The sequence below is a fragment of the Xenopus tropicalis genome, chromosome 8 (assembly GCF_000004195.4).
Source record: "Xenopus tropicalis strain Nigerian chromosome 8, UCB_Xtro_10.0, whole genome shotgun sequence".
Taxonomy (NCBI): domain Eukaryota; kingdom Metazoa; phylum Chordata; class Amphibia; order Anura; family Pipidae; genus Xenopus; species Xenopus tropicalis.
The window spans coordinates 105,812,668-105,834,885 of NC_030684.2; the positions used below are offsets into that span (position 1 = coordinate 105,812,668).

The following is a 22,218-nucleotide window of genomic DNA, read 5'->3' on the forward strand; positions in this document are numbered from 1 at the left end:
ACCCAGCTTGTTCACAGCCATTGCACCCAATGAGCGATGCAAATTGGCACTTATAAACACTGTTAATATCAAGTGCATTCTGGTGCACACAAATGTCTTCATAGCACTAAACTATGGGGAGAAGAAGGGGTGCAGCTAATACAGCCTTTTTTTGTTGTTCAAAGCTAGAGAATCAAGTGAGTGATGTATTCTACAGAAGATGTTGCTGGACTTTTTAGTTTAAGCCCACATTAGAGGTTGAACCTTTCATCTGAGTCTTCTTTAGCTCTTATCAAAGTTACTGATATAGACTTTTATTATCAGCCATTCAGTCATAGGACATTAAGGAGATCAAGTAAGTTTGCACCCCATATCTCACCCTAATACACCTTGAAGCTGAGCTATCTAGAAGAGCAAATAGGCATTCTCCTCAAATGTCAATCTAATTGGCATTCAGCCCCCTAATTTAGAAGACACTGGTCTATAATCACATTTCTAATATGTCTGATATCACTCACTAGCTTGTGGCAAGGAAATAGCTGCTGATTCTTTAAGCATATTAGTAGGTTCAGTGGAAGTATTTACTAGACCTACACAATCTTTCTCTTAAAACTTGTGTTTTATAGATGGATACGCTTTGTCCATACTTAACAGTTTATACAGTACATTGTAATTTATTTTATTTTTTGCAACTCCCTCTTTAGACGTGGAAACCCCTTACACCTTTCCCATGAGCGATATCGGAAATTGCATCAGTTGTGGCAGCAGCACTGTATTATTGAAGAGATTGGACACAACCTTGAAATCAACCAGATGTTTTTTGACTTTAATTGGAGCCTGCTTTAGACATCAGGAAGTACTGGGAGTGCAAAGGGTAAGCCTGTGTTATTGTGCCATACACATTCATGGTGTTGTGCCCAGGCTAACGTTTGTCGTTTGGGGTAATAATTAACTTTTTTTTCCCCAAGAATTGGAAACTGCAAGAATTAGGCAGTTAAGAAAAGATAATACAGTGTGCATTTCTATGAAGTTTTAGTATTATGTAGAGCAGGGGTCTCCAATCACTGGTGCGGGGACCGGTGCCGGGCCGTGGGCTGTGCTGAACCGGGCCACCTCTGGTCCCAATTACTTGTGATCCCAACTCCCTGATGCGTTACACAGCCATGACAATAGCTATGCGAAGCCCAGGAAGATTTCTACTAATTATGACAAGGACCAAAGTACTTTATTAAGCTGTATGTAATAATAATATTAATAGTAAAGTGCATAATATAAAATTTAACTAGCACTAGTTGTGCCACACTCCCCATCCCCGGTCCTTGGAAAAACTGTCTTGCTTGAAACCGGTCCGGGGTGCAAAAAAGGTTGGGAACCACTAATGTAGAGAGTGACAATTTGTGTTTAGTCTGGGTCTGGGTTTAGTTCTGGTTTTTTTTTATGATTTTGCTTTTTGTTCAGTGCCTTTCATATTTGGAATCTCAGCAACTATCTGGTTGCTAGGGTCTAAATTACCTTAGCAACCAGGGATTGGTTTAAATGACAGACTGGTATATGAATAGGAGAGAGCTAAATAGAAGATAAGTAATGAAAAGTAGCAATAACAATAAACTTGTGGTCTTACAAGAACAAATCAAATAATAAATCAAAAACTATAAAAAATGAATACAAATTGAAAAAAAACACTGAAAAATGGCCAATCTATAACATACTGAAAGTGAACTTAAGTTTAAGTTCTGTTGTTATTAAGCATTCAGATACTCAACCTCTCATCATTCCTTGCTGTGTCCATTACACTATTTAACACAGCAATGGGTACTCAGTGATTAAATATTGGTTCTGACCCCTGACTTGTATCACTCAGGTTATATGTATGTATGTATGTATGTATATCTTTATTTATAAAGCGTTACTTATGTACGCAGCGCTGTACAGTAGAATACATTAATACAAACAGGGTGTTAATAAGATAATAATAGATAAATACAAAGTACAACAATAAATACAAGATAAATACAGCTGCAATGTTAAGAGTCGAGGACACAAGAGGAAGGAGGTCCCTACCCCGTAGAGCCTACAATCTATATGGGAGGGTAACCAGGGGCGGGCCGAGCCGACCGGGCGCCCTAGGCAACCCTGTCGGCCACCTCGCCCCTGCACCAGTGCTAACGCAAACCCCCCCCCCCACCCCCCGGTTTTGGGCGCGTATGCGCAGTTCGCAGGGGGGGGTGGGGGTTGCGAAGCGAAAGTTCATTGCCCCCGCCGAGTAATCACAAGCCGCGGGGGCAATGAAAATGGAGCGCACAGAGTAGGGGTAGGCAAGAGAGGCTTCTGCCTGGCGCCCCCTAGTCGTTGCGCCCTAGGCAGCTGCCTCTTCTGCCACTGTTGCCCTGCACTGGTAAAACTGGTGTGTTTGCTGCAGTAACACTACTATAATTTATATAATAAGCTGCTGTGTAGCCCCGGGGGCAGCCATTCAAGCTGGAAAATGGAGAAAAGGCACAGGTTACATAGCAGATAACAGATGAGCTCTGTAAAATATAATAGTGTTCTATCTGTTATCTGCTATGTGCCTGTGGCTGCCCCCATGGCTACATAGCAGCTTATTTATATAAATTATAGTAAGACTTTCTGAAGTAAACACACAACTTTGACCAGTGCAGGGCAGCAGCGCATTATATTTCATTTACTTTAAAACTCTTTAATTTTTTGGTGTTACTGTTCCTTTAAAGGAGTAGTATACACTTTTTCTCAACATCAGCACAATGAGTAGAACTGAATATACCTGGTTTTTTTTCTAATTAAAAATGTCTATGATTTTTGTTATATAAGAAAATGAAACCGCTTAACTTAAGCATTCCCGGTTCTGAAGAGTTAGTGGGGCTCGTTTATCAACACTGGGCAAATTTGCCTGTGATCAGTAACCCATAGCAACCAATCAGTGATTTTCTTTTTTTTCAGAAATTTTAATTGCTGGGCATATTTGCCCAGTGTTGATAAATGACCCCCAATGTTGACAGATAAGAATCTAGTAAAACAAATTCCAGATAAGCCCACTTTATGTAATACACTGTTCAGGGGTTTATTCCCCATTAAACAAATTATCCTGTATACACATTTTCATTTATTATGATAAGACAACAAGGGCAGAAGAACAATTACCGTAATACAGGTAATAGCCCTCTTCACCTCCGTTATTGGTTACTTTGTATGTAACTGTATAAAGCCATTTATTGTACAGTGCTGCAGTATATGTTGGCACTTTGTATATACATGTTTTTAATAATAATAATGAAAGATTTTTTTGCCTCCTGTGCAATATAGGATGTGTGCACTTGTGCCTGACATGACAGAGGATGCCAGGACCTGAGGTTTTACATCTGGTCAGTCCGTTTCCTATCTGACTACAGATTGGCTTTACAGGCGTGAAAATGGAAAGATCCTCTTCAGCATCTGATTTGTTCATCTGGAACTCTTATGTATCACATAATTACACAATAAGGGCTCATTGATCTGGCAAAACTAAACCAACTCATGGCAGCCAATCAGATTTTTGCTTTCATTAATCTACCTGCAGCTTGTTGAAAAACACAGTTTGAAGTCACTGGTTGCTATGGGTTACAGGACAGGTGCAAATGTATCCATTGCTGTTAATTCTCATTTCGTTTTGGAATCCTGGGTTTTTTTCTATTTCTTTGAGTTGATTTTATTTTTCCACAAATTATTGAATCTTGACAGTTGGCAGCTGGCTAATTTAATGCAAAGAAAATCAGAATTTTATGTCGGTTCAAGACTTTTAAAGCCAGTCAGGTGTGTATCATATAGAAAGTGACATAGGATTGAATCATTTTGGATGTCTGGACTGGATAACATTTGCATATAGTTTCCGGTTTATTTACCCTGTGATTTACTTGTAAATGTTGGGAGTTTCAGTAACTTCATATTTGATTTTGGCTCCCAAAAATATAGTAGTTCAGCCTGCCTGGCACTGCTCCTAGGTTCTTTGCTCATTCTTGAACCTCTCTAAGCTCAGGGGGCACATCTTTGGAACTTGAAATACTATTACACCTTATACAGTAACCACAGCCAAAATAGACCCACACCCATTTGTGAATATTTCACTATCCTAGTGTCAGCTGTGCCCAGTCACTAGAAGCCCGCACATATTGCACAGTGCACTTCTTTCAGACAACTGATATGGAATCCAAAACATGGAATATTTTACAAATTAAGACTAAATTAAAACTATTAGGCAGGGATATCTGCTGGGTTAAACAGTTTATTTCCACTGCTGAGATAACATTAAATAATGTAAATATATATTTACTCCCCAACATTTAGATATTTAGCATGGGACGATACTGCTTTGAGTATGGGCCCTCACTCTAGCTGCCGCGGTGCCACAGTGTGCATCACCTTTGTAGGGATCTGCACCTCCTGACGACCCCTCGAAATGATGTTGAACACTGTAGTTTCTGGCACAATAAATAACCTACACCTGTGCAGCAATTGTGAGTGGTAAGACTGCTCTTTTTTAACTTGCATTTCTGGTTGATGATGTGGAGAAGGAGGGGAGTTCTCAAATCTACACAAACAGAAATAACAGCTCCTATTAAATCGCTTGTCCAAAGACAATATTAAGGCAGATTATCATTTTAATCATTCGGCCATTTATCGAGTGCTGGACCCAGAGGTACAAATTGTACCGGCTCCATTCATCTGCGTGCCATGGTTGCAACCCCCTCCAACAGAAGTGGCAGCCTCCCTACCAACAATGCCAAAAGTGAGACTATACAGTTTTTTTTTCTTTTTGGCCGTACCCTAGGCAGCTGCCTCTTCGCTCTACCCCTAGTTCTCGCCCTCGCCCTATCTACCCTACTCTGAGGACATGCTTTTTGTTAAAAAGTCAATCTAAATAACATGCTAAACAACAATCCATCCAATCCAGTTGACTCAATGCCAACCTTGCAAATAATAATTCATCTTCCTACCCACTGATTGTTTCACTCTGGTTTGCCTGTGTGTGATTTATTAGTTTTAATGTATGCCAGCCTGTTTATGAGGGACAGATGCCTATATGCTGTTCTTGAGAGGCCTGGATTTGTGGTGAGGCCACAAAGGCCCGGACCTAGGGCGGCACAATTTTAGGGGTGGCATGCCGCCCAGCCGCATCTGAACTTTGCTCACATATGGAGCACTAGGGACAGGATGCATAGAAAGCTTCAGCGTGTCCTGTCACCTGTGCTCCGTATGTGAGCTAAACGGATGGGCATGCGTGTTATCCTGGGCAGGGGGTGGGTTTGCGGTGAATGGAGGTAACCTCTGGGTGCCAAAATTGTAAATCCAGCATTGGTTCTTGGCACAGAGCTTCGTTTTTGCCACTACATACACCCACAGAGCAGATTTGGTTGTTTGTTTTGACTTTCTGTTTCTGAACCACTACAAAAGGAATGTACTCCATCATCGATAATGCATATATTTCCACTTGAACATTGTATTCATGTTTTTCAGACTCTCTACTCTATGTAAATTTAAAGTAATAAAAGTACATTATTAAAAAGTCTCCTTTTTGAATTATCAGTTAATGGTTTGTAACCGAGTTAAAAAGGTTTTTATACATTGACTAGTAGTCTATGGTACAACCTTAAACCAGACTGGCTTTCTTGAAATGAGGGAGGGGGGGGGGGAACACTTGGGCGCACCCTGTAGTTTTCCCCTCAAGCAGGACAAGAGCAAGTGTCCCAGGATCCCATAATAATGATTAAGAGCTCACCAACTGCTGTTTCTTGGCCTTAATTCTCAGGGGTGTTTCTGTGGTGGATGCCCCCCACCCCTCGCGATTGCATTCGCTGCACTAGCAGAGCCAAAATTCTGATTTACAAATCAAAATTTTGGCTCTTAAAGTTACCAAGAGCGGCTTTTTTCCTCCCCTGGTAACTTGCAGGCTGCTGCTGCCCGAGGCGAGTTTCTCAATTCCCTTCATGGCAGCAGCACCCCTGTCTCTCCTGGTAATATCACAGGTCTCTTTGGCAGCTGAGCCACAAACTGGTCACATGATGCTGTGGAAAAGAAGAGAATTGGGGTTCATAAGTAACTTTTTGCTTCTGGGAAAGATGCTTCAAAAAGAGATTTGGAGGTTTTTAGATCTGGTGCTGACATTTTAAAGGGGAACTCCACCCAAACACAACTTTTTAAAGCTTAACAATAACATCATTTCAAGCAACTTTGCAGTATACATTAATTAATAAAAATTCAGCCTTTTCATGATTTTTAATTAGGCATGCACGCGCAGCAACTTCTAACCCTTCCCGGTCCTAATTGACATATGCTAATTAGGATTTGGATTCGGTTCGGGATTCGGCAGAATCCATTAGGGTGGGTTCGGGGGTTCGGCCGAACCCAAAAAAGTGGGTTTAGTGCATCCCTATATGTAATGGACTAATATGGTTTGGAACAGTTGCCTAAGCCTGGCTCCCAGTTCTACTGCTTATCTGGCTGACTGTTCTCAGCCTGCATCCTCCTATTTAGAGGAACTTGATGGAAGTGAATTAATAGTCCTAGTATATAAAAGGACTGGTAAACTGGAGGCCACTGAGTTTTTATTTTTATAAGAAGCTATTAGAGAAGATGATATATACATGTATGTCACTTTACCTTTAATGTGCTGCTCCTTGCTACAGGGAAGCACCCTGTCTGTGGCTCTTAATTCCATTTCATTAAGTGGGAATGACAATGTGGTTAAGTCTTCCTGTAAATCCGATCTATTTGAGTCACATGGTTGATGTTAAGCCCTGACCAACCTGTGCTCTCTTAATACCTCTCATGTCTTCTTAGTTAACTAATTCAGTGCTGATGTTGAATATTACCAATATATCCTGCAAGTTAAGAAGACCAGTGTGCATTTACAGGCAGAAATGTACTGGTAGATTGGAGTTAGCAGCTTTCTATCTTTCATATTCTTTTTGTTCTTATTTTTAGTGAGCAAGTGAGTGGGTTCTTATCACGTTCAAACTAACACATCACCTCACCTTGTCCTGGGCAGTTTCCTTTATCGTGAATTCTCCCTCAGTCTCATTGCAGCTTTCCAGATACATACTGTACTGTGGGGTGGACAGGATCAGATTTGCAAATAACTCAGCCCATATACCCTGGCTGAAGAAAGGATGTGGCATTTTGACACCCCCAATATGAAAATAGTGCAAGAATTTAACACACTGGGTTTTAGGTGCAGTAAAATGCCCCCAAAAGTAAAGTGATCTCAAAGAACCATCTTTTTTTTTAGACTGAAATGTCATGCTTATTTGTGAGTCACGTGGGAAAATAAAGTGTGTTTTTTGGGGTTTTTTTGTAACTTCTTTTTATTGTCCATAATCAATAATAACAATTTACATAGTTGCAGTTAAGAACATGTGTTATTTTTGTCTTTGATTTATAGAATGTTTGCTGAGAAGAGGGTATAGGAGTAGGTTAAGGATTCAAATGTAGTTTATTTATTGGTAGGTTTTGGTTAGAGAGGAAAACAAAGGAGGAAAGGGAATAGTAACATAGATAAACAGTGGATAAATATCCCCCTGTAAACAAAGCATATCTCATGGGTAAAGGTTGGAGTGTTTCAGACTATAATAAATCTTTGTTCCTTCAGATACCGTGGTGCTGGGAATATATTAATATGCAAGGATCTGCTATTTTGTTGATCATAGCTGGATCTGCCACCAATCTGGTATTTGACGGGCCTAGTTGGCTAATGGCTGGCTAGGGCTGGTGCTGGTATTACAAATTTACCGGCAAGAGCGCCAGCCGTTGCTATGGATCCCTCCTTTCCCTGTCCCTCTCTGTGGCAATCAATCTTCTTGTAAGTAGATGTCTGCCTCTGCCCAATTTGCCCATTTCCCTGCCCCAAGTGACATCATCTGGATTTGCAGCAAGGCCATAAATGCCCAGGCCTAGGGTGGCACAAGTTAAAGGACAGCATGCCGCCCAGCCGCACCTGAAGTTTGCTCATATTCGGAGCAGAATGAACTGATTCATAAAACAGCCAAGAACAGTTTGTTAGTTGTCAGAGCTACTAGTGATCAGAGTAGAAAAGGCATTGGTTAGATGGAAATGTTAAGTGTTTATAATGGGATCTGCAATCCAGTACATTATAATTGGTTGCTATGGGTTGCTGCTCCTGGGCAAACTTTGTGCCTTTTATTACATAACCCCTCTAATGTCATAAGGACAATTGTTTAGTCCAGACTGTATTTCAGCTACCATGATTGCCCTCTGCTGGTTTCATGCCCTTAAATGGGAAAGGCTGGGACATGTAGGTGTAAGTGCTTTTCAGCCTGAAAAGCTGGGGGGGGGGGGGGGTGTTAAATTGTGCTTTCCAGCTTTTCCTATTAAAGGAACAGGAGGCATGGGGGACAACAAGGGGCACTAAATATCTGTCTGCTATAATGTATGCTAGGTTTATTATATTCCTGTGTGTGGTTTTCTATTGAAAACATTGTGCGCCCCACCAAAAAATACATCCTTGCCAAAAATGTAATTCTACAAATAACATTTAAACCCAGTGTTCATAGAAGCAAGCTAATAAAACATATAATTATACACTTCAGGGTGTCTTTTGTTCCAGTTTAATTGCATAGCAGTAACAGTTTTCTTTGTTTACCTTCATTTACAACCACTCTGTACAACAACTAACACATTTCAGAGCAAATTAAACTAGGGACCCATATGGAGACAAACACTTTGAAATCTGATTAAATAATTGTATCGCCCTATTTTACATGGAAGGTAAGGGCACCCTTATTAGACTGACCTATGTTCAGTACATTTGTTCAATGCTATTTGTAACTTACAGGTACAGACAAAAAACCTTGTTAAAAGGAAAACTATACAAACAAATGGAATAATTAACCAACAGATAGTTTATATCATATTAAGTAGCCTGTTAATGAATAATATGATCCCAGGGGGTGGCCCTTAGTACTTGAAATGGCAGTTTTCTATATATAAGATTACCCAGTGGCACATACTACTGAAAAAGTATATATTTATGAAAATAGCTTATTTAGATGAAGCAGGGTTTTACATATGAGCTGTTTTATACAATATATTTTTATAGAGACCTACATTGTATAGGGGTATAGTCTTTCTTTAGATATTGAGGAACAGAGCTTCAGAATGTGTGTCTTGAGTCATGGGCATCATGTTTTATTGTAATGGTCTTGAGAAACTATCTTTTAAAATGTATTACTGTATAGAATATTTTGGTTATTTCTAACATGTGCCATAGACACATGCTTTAAATGTAGCATCCCACTATCTTGCCTATAATATTGGCAGTGGCACACGTGCTGAGTTTGGGTTTCTTTGGGTTTTATTATCTGATGGCTTTTAAATTAAATACAACCCTTGCAGCCCTTCTTGTAGCATTTTCTAGAAGTGTTCCCAATTTGGTACAATTTAATGGGAAAGTACAAATGTAGCTAGTACTGCCATTTAACATTTGAGGGAAGGAAGGGCTGACAGGATAGTGTTCTCTATGGAAAAGGCAAAGAGACTCATTACTCAAAGCGATCTTTCCAGAACGTGTGCTGTTTGCCCCCCTGGTATCAAATGACATATTGAATACATTTTAATTATAAAGAAATGATCCCAAATCTAAATGCTTCTATATACTGGGCTTTGTACGGCTTGTGATTGTGGTTTCTCATTTGTACAATGAAGTTGAAAGGAATGGCACCTTTCAGGTGCAGACACAATATCTTGAGCTTCCTTTCACCTTGACCATCAACCAAGCTTAACCGGAACTTCTTCACAGTAATAGGATTTGGTTTCTCTGAATCACAAATCACTGAATTTTCTTCTGCAAAGTCATCTCTTTGGTCTTTCCCCACTTTCATTTCCAACAAGATTAAATCAAAATAGTTGTTCCTCTAAAACAGTGATCCCCAACCAGTGGTTCGTGAGCAACATGTTGTTCACCAACCCCTTGGATGTTGCTCCCAGTGGCCACAAAGAAGGTCCTTATTTTTGAATTTCTGGCTTGGAGGCAAGTTTTGATTGCATAAAACCCAGTGTAAAGCCAATCAGAGCCTTCTATAGGCTGCCAGTCCACATATGGGCTACCAAATAGCCAATTATAGCTCTTATTTGCACCCCCAGGAACCTTTTTCATGCTTGTGTTGCTCCTCAACACTTTTTCCATTTGAATGTGGCTCCCGGGGATAAAAGGTTGGGGATCCCTGCTCTAAAACTTCTTTATTGCTAATCTAGAACCTTGAGAGATTCAGTTAGAGAGATTCAGTTAGATAGCCTAGCTCAGGGGATGTGCAATGATTATAAAGAAATCCCCTCAGTGGCTTAAATGGCTTTCATAGTTTCGGTGCAATATTTTTGGCAGGCACCAAATGCCGCAATCAAGGTCAGCTGTCACATGGAATGGAACCAGGAGGAACATTATCTGGGCCATAGTCTGCTGTTGGTATATCCATATTGGGGTCTGATTTTCCAGACACTGTGTTTATTTGATTTACTTTTCCGAGGTTCTTGATGATCTGTATGTTGTGCTTGGCTGTTTCCACGCAGCTGTTTTCCAGTAACCAACCATCGGATTCACTTTCTGGGTCTCCCAGGATCAAAACATTTTCCATTGCTGTTTGCAGGTATCGTACACCAGTCAGCACTGAAAGCTATATCAAGTATAAAGAGCAAAGATGTTAGAATGCATTTCCAGGACTGACAGTGTGGCTCAAATCCAATCAGTTACCTCCAGCAATCTACCTTGTTGCACATTCCAAAATGGAGACTTTTCCTTATATTTCAGGTCTGCTAGTACTTTGTGCTCAATAAACATATATGTGTGTATATTTATATCATGTCACTAGAGTATTAGACTCACTATCACTACTCCTATATATATACTCCTATATACAAACATAAAACATGTACACTATGCTAGAATCACAATTGCATTGTAAATACTCAGTGAAGAAATTCTCTGGAATTACAGAAGCTTGCAGACTTTGGGCATATTTATAAGAATTAGCAAACTTAGAGGTCTTATGGTCAACATGCTTCCATAGAATCATACCCGCCCTGATGGTTATGTATTAAAATGGCGTTGCTTGGTTCATTGGCAGTCAGACTGCAGATTACACTAGTTTCTCTGCAACTTTTTGTTATGCATCTAAACTACTAATTTTGTAAGGGAGAGAGGAACTGCAAAAACATACAAAATTAGTTCAGTTCCCATTTAAGAAGATATAATATGGAGTCCCTTGCAGCTGAAGAAATTGTTTTATCATAACCCATTGGCTGATATTTTACTGAGCAAACCAGTTATTCACACTCCAGCCAAAAGCCCTGGATTCATCTCTACTTGCCCCACTCTACTTTCCATGACATCACTGTCCCCTGCTGTGATGCCAGCCAACTGTAGTAGTGGTATAAAACACTAAAGTTATCAATTCTACCCATGTTCTTAGAAGTGTTTGTAACTAATACATTTCATTTTCCTTCTTTTTACCTCAAAGAGCCAAATTAATAGGACAGTCAAGCCAATAGATTGCATCAGGTCATCATAGTATTCCAGAAGTGCCTCTCTGCAGCCCCGAATCCAGATGTTCAGCTCCTCTGTCAGATAGTCATAGTTGTAGTGAGCTGTATTGTTGGTGATCTGATACTGGATGCAAGGGCGAGGGGAGTTGGGGTTGCAGCAACTAAAAGGGACTCCATCCAAAAGGTACTTCCCATCCACGTTGCTTTTAAAACGACTGTAACAAAAGGTTAAATGTATGGACAACATATATGTATGGAATATGAGCCCCTAGCACTATGAATACATTTTTTTAAAATAAGCAAATTAAGTGGAATCCCTTAAACTGGATTTCATGAGTTACTGTAAAGGTGGCCATACGCAGGCAGATTTCAGCTGCCAATTTGTGTCCTCAAGACCAACATGGCAGCTTATCCGCCCATGTATGAGGCCCTCCAACAGGCCCCCCCAACTGATATCTGGCCAAAAATTGGCCAGATGTCGATTGGACAGGCTTGATTTTTTGTCGGATTGGTGACCACAGCAGGCTCATTGATGTTGTCCTCGCTCCAATTTTCCTATCCCTTTCATTGCAATGTGATTATTTGGCCCTTTAACCTCACCAAAGGAGCAAATCTTACCATGTATGGCCACCTTTACTTTAATTAGCGATGCACCAAACCATTTTTGAATGTGGCCTAATACAGAACAAATCTGAATGCTAATTTAAATATTTACATTTGAGAATACAAAAATAACATCATCTGTACAAAAAATGGACAAAGTTCAGTTGTTCAAAGCTTTGAAGTGGCCTAAACTTGTGCTCCTCCGGATCGGAAGCCTAAGGATTCTGCAGAATCCTCCATATAGTCTTGGGATTTGTCTGAATCGTGAACTGACTCCTGGATTTGGCAAATCAGTACCTTTATTTATTTAGCACTTATTTATGAGACATTTATAGAGGGCTTTACTGAGACTAATCATCAATCTCATCAGTCCCTGCCCAAGTGGAGCTTACAGTGTGATATAGGGTTGCCACCTTTCCCCTTCTGTAATTTCGGGCAGGGGGTGGGACATAATGACACATGGGCGTGGCTATGGCATGGCTATTGGCTGAGTACCATGTCAGTTTTAGAGAGTCCTAATCGGTTTTAATAATTTGGAAACTTGGGCAGGCAGTTTTGGTACAGACAGACCTTCTGAAAACCAGGCTGTCCTGGTCAAAACCAGACAGGCGGCAACCCTAGTCTGACATCCTAATCACATCAACATAACATAGGGTTAATTTTATTAGGACCCAATTTACCTGCCTGTATGTAAACAACCCTCAGACCAGAGCAGAGCTGGGCCAAGTAGTAGTACTAACCTTCCCCCCTTCCTCGTACTGCAAGTGTAAGTGACCAGAATCACTGGGAGGTGCCTGACAAATTGCCACTCCCCATTGTTTAGGAGTTTCTTTTTCATTTATCAATATAGGTTAAGCTGGCCATACACATTCAAACTCTTCTGACGAACGTTCTGATATCGATGTATGTTTAAATGCAACAATGTTAAACTAACATTCAGACTGAAATTGTAGGATTAAGGCAATTCAGAGGATGTTCTGAACATAAAATAGTTGGCAGACACCAATCGTACGAAAGTGACTCCCAGGAAATGCATTGTAGTTCCCCCAAGGGTATCACCAGATACACAATACATGCACAGATTTTATCATTATCCAACTAAAATTTTCTAACCTGTTTGGTGTGTGTATGTTCAGCTTAATTCATAAAACATACAAAAGCCACAATGGAGCCTAAAATTGTATTGTTTTTCTTTTCCTGTCTGGACCCTTTTCTGTTCATCTTCCAGTCTCATTCAAACCACTGCCTAATTGCTAGGGTAAATTGTAGCCTAGCTACCAGAGAGCAGTACAGACTAGAGAGAAACTGAATGTGAAATAATTCACAATATTACTAACTCCATAGAAATGTTGCCTAGCAGTTACATTGCCCTGTACATTTTGCCATGCTAGTAACCATGTCGTTTCTTGATTGCTGTAGTATTTTCCATAAAGCTAACATACAGTCGCCCAATGTTGCTCTCCATACAGCAGAAAACCCTTCTGCATCCAAAGATGAAACCTCTGTTTGCCTAATATTAAAGCATATATAATATTAAAGAGATGATCTACTGGCAAACAGACATGGCTTCCTTATAAATTTCTCTAAAACATGTCCCCTTTAAAGCATAAACAACTATGCCTGTCTAACTTCATCAACTGATATGCCCTATGCCCTTGATTAATTCAGCCACCCTTCTCTGTACTCTTTCTAGATCTATAATGCTATTACCAAGAAGTCATTTACTAAGCACAGAGCAGGGTGCAAAGAACATACACAAGCTTCCACGTCTTTTCCACCTCTCTCATTGTTTTAAAAGGACCATTAAAACCTGAAAATCATAGTACCTTAAACTGTTGTTCTTTAGTAACTCACTGTTCAGTTGATGGGACGGTGAATGTGAATGCCTATAGCACTGAGGGAGTCCTCTGGTTGTTGCCTGCTTAAGAGACGTGCTAAATACAGGGCTCCTTTATGCCCACAGCAACCTATCAGTGATTAGCTTTTCTACCAACTGCAGGTAGAACAAAGAATGCAACAATATCATTGGTTTCCATGGGTTACTGCCCAAGGGCAAATTTGCCCAGTGTTGATAAATGACCCCAACTGTGCCTTGTACCAACAGAGGCTGAACCTATCTCACAGTGCTTACCTATGTCATAGGATAAATAGACACAGTGATGGCTACATGCAGTCATTACTCATAGTTTTGCACTGCTTCTTAATAAACAAGCAGCTTTATTTTAGAGTGAAGACACACAGAGCTACTAGTAGCAGCTACTTGTCATGATAATTGTCTCTATGTGTGTTTTAGCAGAGGCAATTCTCAGTATTGTCTATGGCAGGGTATTTTCTGGCATTTAGTAATCATGACAAGCAGCTGCTACGAAGTAGCTTTGTGTGTCTTCACCCTTAGGGTATCTTGGGGCCATTCATGAATAAGTGCTATACGCTTTTTGTGCCAGTGAATAAAGACCCTCCCTGCAAAAAAGATATGATAAAAGGTACATTACAACAAAGGTATATAATTACCTCAGTTGTAATATTTGTTTTGTGGGCCAGAAATTAAAATTACTTACTCAACAACCTCCTTTGAACCCATATCCAGGTACCGGGCAGAAATCCACTGGATCTCAAACCAGTCTCTAAAACCATTGTTTCCGCAACAGTGAAACTCAATCTGTAAGAGGTCTATGGTGGATTTTAAGAAGCAACGTCCTGGAATGTCCGTATCTTTGTAGTTCTTTAATGCATCCTTGAGTCCACGGTACAATGCAGATTCTAGTTCATTCCGTGTTGTGTAACACATGATGGCTCCTGCAAAGACGCAGAAGGTGAAGAAGAAGGTGCAGATAATGTAGGGCAACATGAACAGCTTCCACCGTACAAACTTGTTGGCGTCCGAGCAGTCATAGCAGATCTTGCCACCAAAAAAGTTAATGACACAAGCAATGACCCCCACTGCTATGAGCATGTTGGGCACTGTGTGCATGTTGCCGCTCTCCATCAGCTCGCTGCGTTTCTTGATTTCAATTTTAAGAAAGAGACCAAGGCTGAATATAATGAGCCCGGTCAGCACTGACACCCAGTTGAGGATCCACAAGATCTGTGCCAGTTTTCCCCTTCTGGTTTTTGTGAATTTTACCTTCAGCACTGCCATCCTAAAACCAAGACAGAGGAAGTGAATAAAACATTGTACAATTCAATGATGGAGGGAAATTACTTTTGACAAAAGTATTATGCTGAGCTGGTTCTACAACATTGTTATATTCTTTGCTTTTTTTCTTTTTGCATCATTTATCTTTTTCTGTGTCTGTTGGTTAGAGCTGCCACCTTTCTTAAAACATAAATTGAAGGCAGGGGGCGGAGTGGGTGATGTCAGAGGTGGGTCATGTGATGCCAGGGGGCAGAGCTATGATGCGTCAGCCAGCACATGCCAAAACTGGGCCGTCTGGTTTAGAACTAGACAGGTGGCACCCTACTGTTTGTCCAGGCCAGCACACCTCAGGATCATGTCTATTTCAGTAAATGCTGACTGCCTTATTATATTATAGCCCATTTAATCCAATTCAGTCAGTTGTATTTGACCATCAGTTTCCAAAGAAGTGCTCTGAAGTGTGCCCCCACCAGCCCTTACAGAGCCCTCCTAACGTCCCATTAGTTACTAGGTCTTCTCCCAAGCATACATCTGAATTGGAACTAAGAATACAAACATTTCTCATTTATAAACTATACCTGAAATATGGCTTCATCACAGAGCTGCACACTGTATTTGCAAGTGTTTCTTGGCGACAGTCCACCTTTCCATGAACGTAAGACATTACTGGACCCATTAAGTTTATTTTAGCCCTGCTCACGCCATTGTTTTTTCTTAACAACTTCTCCCCCTCTCTGGGACTTGCACCCTACCAACACACCTTATCTGTTTTCATGTTCCCTCACATCCAAAATACACCCCCTCAACAATCCTATGATAAGGTGCATGCAAGGTGTGCAAGCCAACCTGCCCGGTCGTGCCAGTGGTAAAGGGTTATACTGTTGGAATATTAAAGAAAAACTGTTACACTGTGCTGTTACCTATATTTTTTTAAATACAGTATATCAGAGACCTGCAGCAGATCTATTACCTGCATCTAACACCTAGATCTAGTACCAAGAAGGTAAATTCAGATGTAGACAGGGACGTGGGTTGTTTGGTGGCAAAATAAGATTATACCTCTTCCTTTCTACTTTTCCCCAGATGATGTCACTTCCAGTTTCATGATGACATCACTTTTGTTTTTATGGTCCGGCTACGGGTAAATATGTTTTGGATTAGGGTCACGTACACTAGCAGGTAAAAATGCAGGCTCCACCTAATTACATCCGGGCACTCTACTGTAACACCGGGGATTAACCTCTAAACCCTATTCTCCTCTTCTGTCTCTCCTGGTAAATCAGCAGTTTTGCCATAGATGAGAATACAACACTGAATGCATTTATAAATATAATAAACCTTTGTATTCCTTTCAACTGACTGATTCTTATTAGTAATTTGATTAAATTTGTAATTACTGCAAAACTGTAGATAAATACTTTGGCATGCATGTGAAATCAGCTGCTGTACATTCATCTATGCATGGTAAAATGCATTCTTGTAATCCCGATCCATCAGTGGCAGAACTACTAGGGGCTGCATCTGCACCAGGATCCACCAGGATTCTATAAGTACAGCTACAGTGCTGCAGTCATTAAAGAGAAGGGGGTGTGGTGCAAGGTGGGGGCCGGGTGCAAATTTTGCACTAGGGCCTATGAGGCACAGTTATGTTACTATAATCTAAGATTCCCCTGAGGTTGATAGCACTGGGGAAATTCTTTCCCATAACATAATTCAGCACACTGCTGGTCCTTGCCTTTTCCTTGTACATGGACAAACTCACATAGCATTGATGTGACAGGATAACAAAAACTTTCCAAATATTGCATTTGTTATCTTTTTCGGCCAGCATGCAGACCTGCTTTACCCTGTGCATGCATATATACACATGCTTAAATGTACAACCCTTAAATAGCCTGCCTTTCATCATGTTCTGCCAGGGTTTGCAGTGGATCCACTTCCAAGCACTCATTTAAAGTTAATACACTGGGAGCCCTTGTACCCTGTGCCTGGGGTCCACAGACTTCTACTTACAGCCCTGACTACAATGGAAAACCACAGATAATGACTGGATCATAGCACTTCTTAATCACATTGATTTTTCTTTATAGATTCCCTTTCTCACAGTCTTTCAGATAAACAGCTGACTTACTCTTTCCTTGACAAGAAAAAACAATTCCTACCTGTAGCTTGGTTTCCTGAGTTGACGTCCGTCCTCCCCTAGATTTCATGTATTCTGTAAAGCTGTGTATTATCAAAAAGATGACGTGTAATGTACAGAATGGGCATCAAAATATCTCTGATATGGGCTGCCTTTATCTGCACAAAGCACAGGAGACACAATGTAAAGAGATTTGCAAGATACAGAAAGACTGGATTTGTTAATCCCTGCTGCTCTAAGTATGGCTTACAGATTTAATGGTGCCCCTTATGGTAGATGCAGCAAAGCACTTTACTAAATAGGATATAACTCTCTTGATGGCAGCACAGTTTTATTAGCATGGAGTGCGTTTGTAAATACATACCAATCATTTAATTTCCTTTTTATAAAGCCCTTTATATCCCTAATAGTGGGTTAGATTTACCATATCACAGCTTTTAGAATAATTTCTTTTTTAACTTGCCAGACTAATTAAATTGCCTTTTATGAGGAGGTGAGCAGGAACCTTGATGCTGGGATGGCAGTTGATGTCATCTACTTGGACTTTGCTAAAGCGTTTGATACAGTACCTCACAGAAGGTTAATGATAAAATTAAGGAATATTGGCCTAGAACATAATATTTGTACTTAGATAGAGAGCTGGCTGAAATGGTAAATGGAACATTTTCTAATCGGCCCAGTGTTGTTAGTGGAGTACCACAAGCTTTGCTATTTTATTAATGACCTGGAGGAGGGCATAGAAATTACTGTTTCTATTTATGCTGATGATACTAAATTGTGCAAAACTATAAGTTCCATGCAGGATGCTGCCACTTTGCAGAGCGATTTAATAAAATTGGAAAACTGGGCAGCAAACTGGAAAATGCGCTTCAGCTTCAGTGTTGAAAAGTGCATAGTTATGCACTTTATAATTATTATAAATGTATCATTTAAATGTGAGTTATATACTTAATGGTAGTGTGTTGGGGGTATCCTTAATTAAGAAGGAGCAGGGGATTCTTGTAGATCAGTGCTCTCCAACTGGCGGCCCGTGAACCCCCTCTGTGTGGTCCCCCATCTGTCTGGCTGCTGTGACTGCTTGCCTTTCTGTAAGCTTTAAATGGTATCAGTACTGAAATAATCTGCTCCCCCCCTGCATTGTTCACACCTCAGATTCAGGCTGTATTGTTTGAACATGTAATCCCCTATGTTGTTCACACCTTTTAGTGCCTGCATTGTTCACACCCCAGACTCAGACAGTAAGCACCCACATTGTTCACCTGTTCACATCTCAGACAGACTGTAGGAGCAGTGCCAGCATTGTGTCACTGCCTCCCCTATGCTGCTTGTATGTATGGAACACACAAGCAGTATAGGGCAGGCAGAGTATGTGACACACAGGCAGCATAGGGCAGGCAAAGTATGGCAAACACAGGCAGCACATGGCAGGTAGAGTATGGCACATACAGGCAGCATAGGGCAGGCAAAGTATGGCACACAGGAGGCATAGAGGAGGCAGAGTTTGGCACACACAGGCAGGGTAGGGCAGGCAAAGTATGGCACACACAGGCAGCATGGGGCAGGCAGAGTACTGCCTGTGTGTGCCATACTCTGCTTGTTCTATGCTGCCTGTGTGTGCGCCATACTCTGCCTGCCCTAAGCTGCCTGTGTGTGCCATACTCTTCCTGCCTTATTCTGCCTGTGGGAGGTGAGCCTTATTAAATGGTCCCTAACATGTGTAATTATATGCTGGGTCGCTGTGCTATCCACAGGGGAGGAGGAGGCATATGGATTTAAGGATATAGCTTAATATGACATCATATAATTCTTTCACATATGAATGATGGGTGATAGCTCTACAGTGAGCACCAACCATTTGGGTTTTTGCTGCACTACCACCATTATTGTGGGTATGGTCTTAAAAGTCCCGGTGATAATATGGGTGTGGTTTGAAGCAGGTGTGGTTTAAAAAAGGGGAGTGGTCAAAACAGGCTTCCATTAGCGGCCTTGCACCATGTAGGCCAGAAAAATTCCGGTCCTCGGTACCACAGAAGTTGGACAGCACTGTTGTAGATAACAAGTCTAATTCCAGGCAGTGTCATTCTGTGGCTACTAAAGCAAATAAAGTGCCTCTGGTAAGGCCTCACCTTGAGTATGCAGTGCAGTTTTGGGCTCCTGTCCTTAAGAAGGATATTAATGAGCTGGAGAGAGTGCAGAGACTGCAACTAAACTGGTTAAGGGGATGGAAGATTTAAACTATGAGGTGAGACTGTCAAGGTTGGGGTTGTTTTCTCTTGAAAAAAGGCGCTTGCAGGGGGACATGATTACTCTGTACAAGTACATTAGAGGGGATTATAGGCAGATGGGGGATGTTCTTTTTTTCATAAAAACAATCAGAGCAAAAACGGAACTTTCATTTGAAGCAGTGTAGGTGTTTTTATACAGTGGGGGCAGTGAGGTTGGGGAATGCCCTGCCGGGTGATGTTGTGATGGCAGATTGTTGTTGTTTTAAGGCATTGCTGGCCCCTGTGCACTAAACAATGTGGTGCCTCCAGCTGTTTAGGGTGACTTCTGAGACCACTTTCAGCAATCAGCAGGAACTGGTTGGAACGGTTTAAGTAGCACATCTTGATTCTTGGTTCTCCCTTCTAGTTGCAATATTCACTCATTCCATTCACATAGCTGCATGAAATTTGGGGATCAAGGTCAGTTGTCCTGTTAGGAACTATAAAAATTCACAATGACATGTAACCCAAAAGTAAAAGTGGACATTTATATAGGGAACATTTCCCTGGGGTTCTGGATAGCCTTTTATGACACCAACACCAAAGAAGTTAGGGACAGATGTTTCTGTTGTAGTTGTCGCAGACTGCCTGACCAAGTTGTATAATGGACTATGTGACTGCCAATATGGCAATGCTAAATATATACAGCAGGTGGTGCAATATACTTAAGTCTGTATACATCATTCATTTTATAAACAGATGGTTAAACCTTTCAGAGGCTTTTCTCAAACATTTTGTTTGTATTTATGTATCATTTTTATGCTAGTGCTACTTGCAGCGCTGTACATTAAAACAATACATTAGAACACAATGGGCACAATACACTAATAAAACATAAACAATATATATACAATTACATTGAAGATTAGTTTTAGTTGTGTTAGGACACACAAAAGGAGGGAGGTCCCTACACTGTAGAGCTTACAGTGCTGGGATTCATAATAGGCACTGGCATTTCACAAACACAGAGGCCCAAAAAGCCCCCCACCAGGCCAATAAATAGTGACTGTCTATGGCATGTTACAGCAGCCCCCTTGGCATTTGCCAAAATCCACAGATTGCTAGTCTGGGCCTGGTGGGGGTATCCAAAGACTAATTTATAAATGGTACTCTGCATGAAAACCCTCTGGCCTTTGGAAGAAGTGTTGGCTCAGCCTGGGTTTGGGAATTGTGTCATCAGGCTACAAACTTAAGCTGGCCATAGAGGTAAAACTTTGAATCTTCACTGCAATGGACAGTCATGGGAAAGCTCACACAACACTAAGGCAGGGTAACACAGGCCTGGACTGGCAAGCTGTGCATTCTGGCAAATGCTAGAGGGGCTGCTGTAAGCAGACACTATATAGTGACTATTTATTGGGCTTGTGGGGGTTGATTGGATCTCTGTGTACTTAAAATGCCAGTGCCTATTTCAATCTCAGTCCAGACCTGGGGTAATCTCAAAGAGTAAACTTTAGTAGATATGAAGGTAGCAAGAAAGCGATCATTCTAGTATCATGTTCAAAATACATGTTTTAATATTACTGTTCCTTTAAAGGAGAACTAAATGTAAAAACTAAGTAAGCTTTATCAGAAATGTCTATGTAAATACAGCCATAAGTACTCACAGAAACCCTGCACTCCTCTATCAAAAGAAACACAGGATTTCTTGTCTCCTTTTTTGTAAACATGTTCTTCAGTATCTGACTTCCTCTCCTTTAGGGTTCCTTCAGGTTTGGGGCACGAGTCTGCTCAGCTCTCTCCTGACTCCCTCTCCCCCTCCATTCTCCTGCTCCCCCTTCCATAAGAATTCATAAGAACTCACTCCCCCCTCCTTTAGGAATGTGTCATCTGAGCTACCAAGGGCTACAACTGCAACAGAAAGCAAGGAAGACCAAGCTAAAATGGCAGCTGCTATCTTGAAGCAGAAGGAAAGGTAAAAACTAAGTAAGCTTTATCAGAAAGGTCTATGAAAATACAGCTATAAGCACTCACAGTAATGCTCTCTAATGTCCTCTATCAAAAGAAACACAGGATTTCTTGTTTCCTTTTTTTGTAAACATGTTCTTAGGGTATCTGACTTCCTCTCTCAGAACAATCCTTCATTCCAGGGGCCAGAGTCTGTACAGTTCTCTCCTCTCTCCTGCTCCCCCTTACCTTAAGAATTTATAATACTCACTCCCCCCTGCCTTAGGAATGTGTGATCTGAGCTATAAGGCTAGACTGCAAACAGGAAGCTATGAACACCAAGCTAAAATGGTAGCTGCAATCAAAGAAAGCTTCTAGGGCTCTTTACTTTCTGCAGAATAAAGTGTTCTAGGTGGCACTAATGTGGCAAATCTATTGGCAGTACAATGCCAACATGACTTTCCTTCTCCTTTAAGACAAATGAACCAAAATTTTCAAACCAGCCCGATCTATGGTACAAATATAACAGACACAATTGTATAGCCAACATGGATGCTTTAAAAATCATACAAAACTTAGTTTAGTACAATTTTATTACTGTAAGTAAGGATAGCTTTAGACTTGATGAATCATGGGGGCAGAGACTCGCTATGTCTGAAGATTCC

At 40.9% G+C, this 22,218-nt stretch overlaps 2 protein-coding genes across 4 annotated transcripts in view; one reads left to right on the top strand and one right to left on the bottom strand.

Moving 5' to 3' along the window:
• The window catches only part of ubr1 (ubiquitin protein ligase E3 component n-recognin 1), a 71,262-nt gene extending 65,723 nt beyond the window's left edge, over positions 1–5,539 (top strand). For all 3 annotated transcript variants that reach the window (XM_002941086.5, XM_012969237.3, XM_012969238.3), the window contains 2 exons: positions 684–853; positions 3,301–5,539. In XM_002941086.5, the coding sequence (XP_002941132.3) occupies positions 684–825 (142 nt within the window). In that variant the 3' untranslated portion in view covers positions 826–853; positions 3,301–5,539. The remainder of the gene's footprint in view (positions 1–683; positions 854–3,300) is intronic.
• Positions 5,540–8,344: 2,805 nt separating this feature from the next.
• On the bottom strand, positions 8,345–17,575 carry LOC100489375 (photoreceptor outer segment membrane glycoprotein 2-like). Its single transcript, XM_002941083.4, has 4 exons — positions 17,425–17,575; positions 14,685–15,266; positions 11,492–11,738; positions 8,345–10,655 (listed from the first exon to the last, which is right to left on the bottom strand). The coding sequence occupies exons 2-4, from the start codon at positions 15,263–15,265 to the stop codon at positions 10,389–10,391; spliced, it is 1,095 nt and encodes a 364-aa protein (XP_002941129.2). The 5' UTR covers position 15,266; positions 17,425–17,575; the 3' UTR covers positions 8,345–10,388.
• Positions 17,576–22,218: the final 4,643 nt, after the last annotated feature.